Source organism: Eulemur rufifrons, chromosome 9 (genome assembly GCF_041146395.1).
Source record: "Eulemur rufifrons isolate Redbay chromosome 9, OSU_ERuf_1, whole genome shotgun sequence".
NCBI classification, from domain to species: Eukaryota; Metazoa; Chordata; class Mammalia; order Primates; family Lemuridae; genus Eulemur; species Eulemur rufifrons.
This window is the reverse complement of record NC_090991.1, coordinates 17,674,667-17,683,321: the sequence shown is the minus strand read 5'-3', so window position 1 is coordinate 17,683,321 and position 8,655 is coordinate 17,674,667. Positions and strand designations below refer to the sequence as shown.

Below are 8,655 nucleotides of genomic sequence, written 5' to 3'. Positions count from 1 at the left end.
AGGAGCGAGCGCAGCCTCGGCAGTCAAGGCGCTTTATTACGAGGGGCTCCAGATCGCGGGGTCTGGCCTAAGGCACCCCGGGAGTCGTCCCCCCGACTCCCACGGGGCGCCTCGGTAACAACCGCCCAGCCCTGACTCACCGCCCACCTCCCAGGAGTCAGTCGGCCCTGGCCCCAGACCCCTGGGTTCCAGTCCGTCTCTGCTCCTACTGGCTGTGAGACCTTGGGCGAGTCCCTTACCTCTGAGCCTAATCCCGCCTCCGTCAAATGGGGGTAATTTAACTACTTAGCTAGATGGTTGCAAAGGGCTCCGTTCGGTAATTCTCAATGTTGGCAGTGCATCAAACAAATTCCCAGGCCCTGCTCCAGAGCTGATCATTATCACCGAGGGTGGGGCCTGGAAATCCGAAATTCAAATTCCTGAGAAGCACACTGTCTGGCATCTTAGCCTCCATCAGGAAGAAATAATCACCCATTATTCCTTCAACCAGGAAAAGATCTGTCCAGTACACAACTTGGGGCCCCAGAAAGTAACCATGGAGGTAAAAATTGCAAACCCCTCAGTGCCCGGGACATGGCACACAGCTGAGGTTTTCAAGGGCCACCAAGTGCCATGAATAGCATCCTGGCCTGGGGGTTAGGAGACTTGGGTCTCAGGCTCAACTTTCACCCGAATTCGGCGTATCACCTTAGATAAATCTGGTGAGCTCTGAGGGCTGGGGTCAGGTTCAGAAACTGTGGGCTCCTCAGGGCGGGGGGTGCTCAGAGAGGATGGGACTCCTGGGTCCTCAGGCTGGGAGTCTTCGCTGGGTTCGGCATCCTCCTCAGGCCCAAGCCCTGCTAGCCTCCTGCTGGCCTCCCACAGGCGCTGGGCTGCCCGGTCATCTCGGGCAGCTGGGGGCACCTCCTCCACACGGCAGTTGGCAAAGTATCTCCCACTGAGGGGCTCGATGCCCTCCTGTAGAGCACAGTACAAGGGTGTCTGGGCACCCCCTCTCGGCGCCCGGAGTATCAGCCAAGCCAGCGGGCGCAAAAGTGGGCGCAGCCATCCAGGAACATGGCGCAGGAACAGCTCCGAGTTCACAGGCCCTGCGGGCACGAAGAAAGAAAGGAGTTGGAGAGGGTGGTGGGTGAGGGCCCAGAGTATGAGCAAGTAGAAGGGAACAGAGCTAGAAGGGATGCGGGGGACAGAATCCAGGTCCAGGGAAGCCAGGGTTGTATTTCCTAGGCATTCAGGGCCCCCACAAGGTGACTTCACTCATTTTCTACATGAAGCCTCCTCTCTGCATGCAAACTGCTTGTACATCCCCATATTCCAGATTTGGTTATGCTGTTTCCTACCCGAAACAATTCTCTAGTCTCTCTCCATCTTTTCTTCTAGCTTCATTCCTGTTCCTTTGTTTAATCGGCATTTATTAAGCACCTATGATATACCAGCCACTGTTCTTGGACATTAGGGATATGGAGTGTAATAAAGTCTTAATAAAGGTTAGTTTGTGATTTTTATTATTGTCAGTATTATAATTACTAATGAGCCTTAGGCAACGACTCTCTAATATGCAGTATGGTAATATGGGTAGAGCAGATCTTATTATCCTGGTGTAACCTATTCTCTAAAGGCAAGGATCAGTGTATTCACCAATTATCACACTCAGAGTGAAAGCCAAAATGCTTACAGTGAACCTCCAAACCCTGTGAGACCCAGCCCATCTCTACAACCTGATCTCATTTCTTGGCACTCTCCCCCCCATCAGTCAGTTCCAGCCATGCTAGCCTTTCTCAAGCACACCAGGAACTTCTGCCTCAGGACCTTTGCACTTGAGTGTTCTCTGGGTGTCTCTCCTCAGTAAGCAATATATCTTTCAGGCCTCTGTTCAAATGCCACCCTTACAGATATGTCTTCCTTGACTGCCACTGATAAAATAGTACCTCCTGGCATTCCATATTCCCCTTACCCTGTCTCATCTTTCCTCATAGCACTTTATCACCACTGTCATTGTATACATTTGTTTATTGGCTGTCTCTCCCTCCCCTAAACTAGAATGCAAACTCTATGACGATAGGGTCTTTGTTCATTGCAAGTGATGCCTGATATGTAGTAGGTACTCAGTAAATGCATCGTGGATGAATGAATAATTATTAGCTATCATAATCATAATATTATAGTCAGTTCAGTCAGTATAGATGGCTCCTGGGGGTGAGAATCTGGGTCTTATTCATTGCCACACCCCATCCAGAGGTCAGCATCCCAGCTTGTGGTGTGAGTGGAAGAACCTAGACAAGGAGAACCTGGTTCCACGATCAGCAAGGAACAGGTCTCTGCTTGGACCATGCTTCCTTCCTGTTCTGAGATTCTGTGACTCAATGAGAGGCTGGGGGAGCATAGGATGGGGCAAGGATGGGAGAGGGGGATCAAGAGCAGCCAGAGAACCAGGCCTCACCTGGATGGGCTGCATAGCAGGTGACGCCAGTGCCCTCAAGCTGGGTGGCAAGCTCCCGGGCAAACAGCACGTTGGCCAGCTTACTGTCAGCATATGCCCGCAGTTCCTGCCGCCAGCCCACTACCGGGCGGTCTAGGCGTTTGAAGTCGAGGCGCCCACGCCGGTGGGCAGCTGAGGAGACCACCACCACACGGCTAGGGGCACAAGTCTTCAGGCGGGGCAACAGCAGATGGGTCAGCAGGAAGGGACCGATGTGGTTCACCCGAAGCAGCAGGTTAAAGGCCTCACGGGTCCGGCCACAGGAACTGATCCCTGGGGCAGGGGCTAGGTGTGAGCGGATCCTCCAGAAGGAGCCCTGTGGCCTCCCCATCTGTGAGATGGGAGTAGGGGGCATCCTTCCCATGAGTCCACTGGCCCCTGGCAGGGCCCGGCTGGAAGGGACAGCTGCCCCTGGCCACCCACCCCTGCCCCCTGCAGGGCCTGCTGCCCCTCACCGGCGTTGTGGATGAGGATGTCCAACCGTGGCTCAGAGCTCAGGAAGGCAGCAGCAAAGGCCTGCACCGAGGCCAGACTGGCCAAGTCCAAGGCCATGAAGATGACCTCATTGTTCCCACTCTCCTGTGGAGCGGCAAGGGCTGAGCTTGTCACCAGGCACCTCCCTCCTCTTCCCTCTCCCCAGGCACCAAATTGTGAGAGTCCATCTCCGACTATTACTAAAATCTGCCCCTGTGCATTCGAGTGTAGTGGATAAGTGTATGGCTTCAAATTCTGACTTTGCCTCTTACTGGAGGGTGACCTTGAGCAAGATACATAATCTCTCTGAGCCTCAGTTCTCTCACTGTAGAATGGGAATATCAGTAATAGTACCTATCTCACAGAGCTGTTGCGAGGATTGAATGAGTTAGTATATGTAAGATACAGGCAGTCAGCACTGTGCAGGTACTTGCTATTATTATCAATTTCATCCCCTCTCCCCTTCATCACTTACTGGAAAATCTATAACAACTTCTCATTGGTCTCCTTTCACCCACTTCTCCCTTTCCAGTCCAAGCGCCACACGGCCACAAAGGAGTTGTTCCCAAAAGCTGCTCTAACAGTCCAGAGTCTATTCTAACAGTAAGGACCCTTTCCTGATCTCTGCTGCCAGTCCTACAAAATCCAAGCTTCTCAGTAGGATCTGTAAGGGCCTCCAGAACCCGGCCCTGGCTCAAAGCCTCCAGCCCTTCATTTTGCCCCTCCTCCTCCTACTTTGTGCTCCAGCCTCATTGAACCTTTTTCTCAGCTTCTCAAATCAGTCTACCTCTCTTGCCTCGGGGCTTTCGCATATGCTGTTCCCTCTGCTGTTCCTTTCCCCACTGTTCTTCATAAACTTAATTCCTATTAGTCCTAAACGTCTTAGAACAGCAATTACTTCCTTCGAGACACCCCCTCCCCGGCTTCGTTCTGGCGCCCCCTTCCCTGTGTGACCGGAGCGCTCTGTGCACCCCCTCTTCTGTACTTAACGAACCGAGCTGCTGCACTCTCTTCTCTGGAACTGGATCTCCCAGAACCGCTTTGCTCGCCCCTCTGTGTCGCGGTGAGTCCTCAGCTCACCTTCCCAGCCGCCCCCGCCTTCCCTCACCTGGCGGATGTCGAAGGCGGCCGCCTCCCCGCGCTCCCGGCTGCGGCAGGCCAGCACCACGCGCGCTCCCCGGCGCGCCAGCTCCAGCGCCGTCATCTTCCCGATGCCGCTGTTGGCGCCTGCGGGCGGCGGAAGCCGAGCTGAGCTGAGCCCGCGGGCCGCTGCCCCCGCCGCCCCCGCCGCCCCGGCTCCCACCGCCCGCCGCCCGCACTCACCCGTGACCACTGCCGTGCGGCCCCGCAGGTTGCTGATGCCGCCGCACAGCGGGGCCTTCACCAGGTTGTAGTAGACGAGCACGTAGGCGCCCAGCAGCAACCCCACGCCCAGCAGCAGCGCCTCCATGCCGGCTGCGCCTCCCGGCTCCCGCCCGGGCCCCGCGCCGTCCTGGATCGCCGCCCAGCGGCTGCCGATCCGCGCCGCACAGGCCTGGAAGGGCGCCGGGCGCGCGCGGACTCCCGAAGGCGGGGGCGGGCAGGAGGCTGGGCAGGGGTGTGTGTGCGTGCGTGTGCGTGTGGGCCCGGCGAGCGCCCCCTAGGCCGGCGTCTGTGTCCTGTGGGGGCGTGCCTGTGTGGACACCTTCGAGGCGCGTGCGGCATCTGGGCCCTGGGAGCGCCCCCTACGTGTGTGCCTGTGGGAACTCCTTCTAGGTGTGTGCGCCCCCACAGGAACTCGGGGAGTGCCCGCTAAGTATGTGCCTGCATTTGCAACGTGTGTGTGTGTGTGTGTGTGTGTGTGTGAATGACGTCTAGGTGTGCATGTGCCAGGGGCCCTAGGATCACCCTCCGTTTGTGTGCATGCCTCTGGATCTTTTGTGTGTGCGCCCCTGTAAACACCTTGTAGGTGTTTGTGCACTTCAGGGCAGAGCCCCTCCAGGGGTGTGCATGCATCTGTAGTCTGTGCGGGTGTGTGTGCTTGAATGAACAGCTCTGTGTGCTTACTCTAGGTGTGAGTATGTAGTACAGTCCCTCCCTTCTGGAGACGTGATACTCTCATGGCTGAGACAGTCCACTCCTAGATGCTTTTCTCTCAATGAACAAATCCTTCAATGCCTTATCCTCACATCCAGCCCTCAGCTTCTAGGATTCTTCCCTGTCTTCCCCATACAGGCCAGAGAGGTGACACAGTGTTCAAGGTGGCACCAGCAAAGGGCTCTCAGGATTCACTCATTCCTTGTCTATGTCTCGTTTCGTTTCTGAAAGGAAGCAGGAAAGGACAGAGAATAAAATCTGTTATTGCTCTTCAGGAGGAAATTTGTCTGTGGACTGGTTCTCATGGGGGTAGAAAATGTAAAGGGTAAATAAATAGACTCCATCACTCTGCCTGAAACCCCACTACTCGGGAGGCCGAGTCAGGAGGATCGCTTGAGGTCAGGATTTCAAGACCAGCCTGGGCAATGAAGCGAGATACCATCTCTACATAAAATTTAAAGAATTAGCAGGGAGTGTACCTGTGGTCCCAGGTACTCAGGATGCTCACTTGAGCCCAGGAGTTTGATTTTACAGTGAGCTGTAAATGATAGGGCCACTGCATTCTAGCCTGGGTGACACAGAGAGACCCTATCTCAGAAGAAAAAAATAAAAAGCTCCGTCACTCCATGGAAGAAGTGATAACAAGGTGGATGGGACAGCTAAGGAGGCGTGGGTTAAGGGCATTCCTGGCCAGGTGAATCAGGACCTTGCCTGAGAAATTCAGTACGATTCAGCACCTGTTATCTGGCACTTGTGTGCACAGCAGTATGGTTGGCCTTGGAGATGCTGAGCAGAATATATAAAGGTTTCTGCCCTTGGGGAGTTCAAGAAGCCCACCAGGGCAGGGGGCAGGACAGAGAGGTAGAGACAAAACTAGATGAATAGATGGAAGCCAGGGTCAGACTTCAGATCCCAGAGGAAGTTTCCTTTTAGCTGCACTGTGGGTTCAGGATTTAACTGTAGATGTTGTGGGATGAGGCTGGGGGTGGAATATTCATTCTCTATCCTTAAGGCAAAATCTTGATACACAAACAGGTGCATTGCTGGAATAGCGCTGGGGTACACACAGAGGTGCTAAGAAGCAGGAGACTGTCCTCAGGAAAACTTCCAGGAGGAACCTAAGGTTTGGGAGGAGGAAAGGATGGAGTTTGGTTTAATGAGGTCCCTTAGGCTTCACAATTAAGATAATGCAGTAGACTCATCAGCGAGGGAGGAACAGCAGTGTACAGAAGTTGTGACTGTGAGTCACATAACTAGAAGTGGCAAGGCTGGGTCTAGACCGATTCCACTCTGTTATTCAGAGTTCTCTAACAAACCACTCCTCCCCTTCCAATGTCTTCCACCCACCCTGGGCTTGCTTTTCTCCAACACCCACCTCTCTTCCCAAACTTCTCCTGGGGACTAAACGTCTGGGAATGAGACCTGCTCAGAGGGTCCCCCACCTGTTGAACCCAGACGTAAGGGTGGGTCCCCTCTAAGGGTGATGACAGGTAGGACAGACAGGCAGAAAACATAATTTGAAGTATTTTTGTTTTTTTATATACAGAATACAGGAAAGCTTCTGTAAAGTCTAAAACATTACAATTACTATGTACATTGGTACTAGTTATGGGGGGTGGGAGGAGAGGAGGGAGCCAGGGGCAGGAGGAAGAGGAGAGAAGTGGCAAGAGAACAAAAAAAGGAGACAAAACAGGTTTACGACAAAAACATTTTTGCTACAATAGACAATTTGAGAAAACGCTCTACCACATGTAGTACTGTACACGGTTTTTAAAAACATTGAAAAAAATGTCATCACTAGATGTATTTACACAAAATCTAAATACACTTTTCCTTATTTGAAATAAAATAGATGGACAGCCAGAAAAAGAATTCATTTCTCATTTGTCCATAATACACAGTAGCTACCTGTAGTGCAACCGCTGCAGAAAGGGAAAATAACTCGGAGGGTGGGAACCATGGAAGGAGGGTGGGTAGCGATCTTTATATTAAATAAAACAATGATATTGTATAGATTTTGCTGTATGAAAACTGTATTTTTTCTTTTAATATAAAACTATTGTCACTGCCACAAAATAGAACAAGTTTCTGATTATTTTACAACGGCGGGCGAGGGGGAGGGAGCAGGAGGTGGGTGGGGAAGGGTTTTGTGTTGGAGGAAGAGTCCAGACCACAGGTCTTCCCCTCCCTGCCCACGCTGTTCCTCAGCTCGGGTCTGCCGCTTTCCCATGAAATGTCGAGTACAAATATATGTGCAAATGCCCCCTAGAACTTGAGAAAAGAAAAAGGATTTTTAAAAAAGTCAAAAGGTTTTCTTCATTTCATGCAAAGATTGTAGTTGAAGGGTTTCTGGTATAGAAAACACCGGGCTTGGTTTGTGTACATTTTTGCATTGCAGGAGTCTTGGGTGAGTATGCAGGCCAGTGGCGGGGTGGCCACCAGCCCTAGGGAACGGAGTTGGAGCGCAGCACAGGGCCCTGGTGGGGCTTGAGAGAGAGCTTCTCGGCCAAGACCCCATCCTGCAGCAGGCTGGCATCGCCTTTGGGCTGTTTGGTCGCAAACTCAGTGATGCTGAAGACAAACTGCAGGCAGCCCAGCTTGATGTAGCTGCCATGGTGCAGTAAGGCCGTGCCCTCCCAGCCGGCCCCACTGCCCCCAATCAAGCTCGAGCTGCTGGCTTTGCAGTTGCAGGGTCTCCGCTGCGGCCCCTGGGCCTGGGAACTCATCAGGGCTGCCTCCTCACTTGGCTCTTCATCCTGTTTCTGGTGTCGGCAGCGCCCTGGGAAAAAGGGGGATGGTCACAGGAGAGGAACAATGAGCAGCCAACCCATCTGGGCTATTCCCCAAGGTTGGGCCTCTGCATCTCCCCGTTCCAACTGCTGCATGACTAGGGGTGGGGGACACTCAGAAAGGGTTGGTGGAGTCTGAAGTCCCCACACAGGTGTGCGCACATATGCGGGTGCTCAGCACTTGCTTCTCTGTGGCCTTCCCTGGGCCCACAGCAAGGAGAGCTTAGCCAACGGGCCCGGGAAGGCAAGAGACAGCAGGTCATCGGCAGCAAATGATGGGGCCTTTGCTTTGTGGCCACAGGCCTCTGCTCCAACTTACTGATGACACTCTGCACTTTGGCAACAATACTGCTTGGGGGGGTTGGCGGGGTCTTCTCAGAGAAGTCACATGAATACAGCACATTGTCCACCGTTGTCCCGTGCTCACTGTAGTTTAACAGCTCATAATGTTTGGTATTCTGAGGAGGAGGAGGGGAGATAAGATGTGTGGTCTGCTGCGTGGGGCCTGGGGCTAAGGGGAGAGAGGACACATGGAGAGGGCTGTGCTGCTCTACCTAAGGAACTCTCACTTTCTTCCCCAGTCGGGGCCCAGCCCCCTCCTTTCAGAACAGGGCTGGAGACTGGCCCTCCTGGGGTGAGCCTTCCTTCCCAGGGCCCCACGCCCCCTTGCTTTCCCACTGCCCCTTCACTCTGTCCCTCAGAACTGGCTCCTGGTGACATGACACTCACTGGCCTGTGATGATGATGAAACTCACAGGAACATACCCACAGGGCTTGGCTTCCTTCTAAGTTGATTCCCTGCCCTGTTTTAGGGTGGGCTCCCCCTGCTGTGCCTAT

The 8,655-nt window shown here is 53.6% G+C and overlaps 3 protein-coding genes across 4 annotated transcripts in view; 1 reads left to right on the top strand and 2 right to left on the bottom strand.

Moving 5' to 3' along the window:
• Window positions 1-8,655, top strand: part of ERAL1 (Era like 12S mitochondrial rRNA chaperone 1) — a 64,954-nt gene that overhangs the window by 32,020 nt on the left and 24,279 nt on the right. The gene's annotated exons all lie outside the window — the stretch shown is intronic.
• Window positions 16-4,539, bottom strand: DHRS13 (dehydrogenase/reductase 13). Its single transcript, XM_069482218.1, has 5 exons — window positions 4,277-4,539; window positions 4,062-4,180; window positions 2,935-3,058; window positions 2,441-2,752; window positions 16-1,088 (listed from the first exon to the last, which is right to left on the bottom strand). The coding sequence occupies exons 1-5, from the start codon at window positions 4,401-4,403 to the stop codon at window positions 637-639; spliced, it is 1,134 nt and encodes a 377-aa protein (XP_069338319.1). The 5' UTR covers window positions 4,404-4,539; the 3' UTR covers window positions 16-636.
• Window positions 6,546-8,655, bottom strand: part of PHF12 (PHD finger protein 12) — a 41,963-nt gene continuing 39,853 nt past the window's right edge. The window contains exons 14-15 of one of the 2 annotated variants that reach the window (XM_069482220.1): window positions 8,138-8,276; window positions 6,546-7,808 (exon numbers count right to left, since the gene is read on the bottom strand). In XM_069482220.1, the coding sequence (XP_069338321.1) occupies window positions 7,474-7,808; window positions 8,138-8,276 (474 nt within the window). In that variant the 3' untranslated portion in view covers window positions 6,546-7,473. The remainder of the gene's footprint in view (window positions 7,809-8,137; window positions 8,277-8,655) is intronic. The other variant, XM_069482219.1, reaches the window with a different exon arrangement.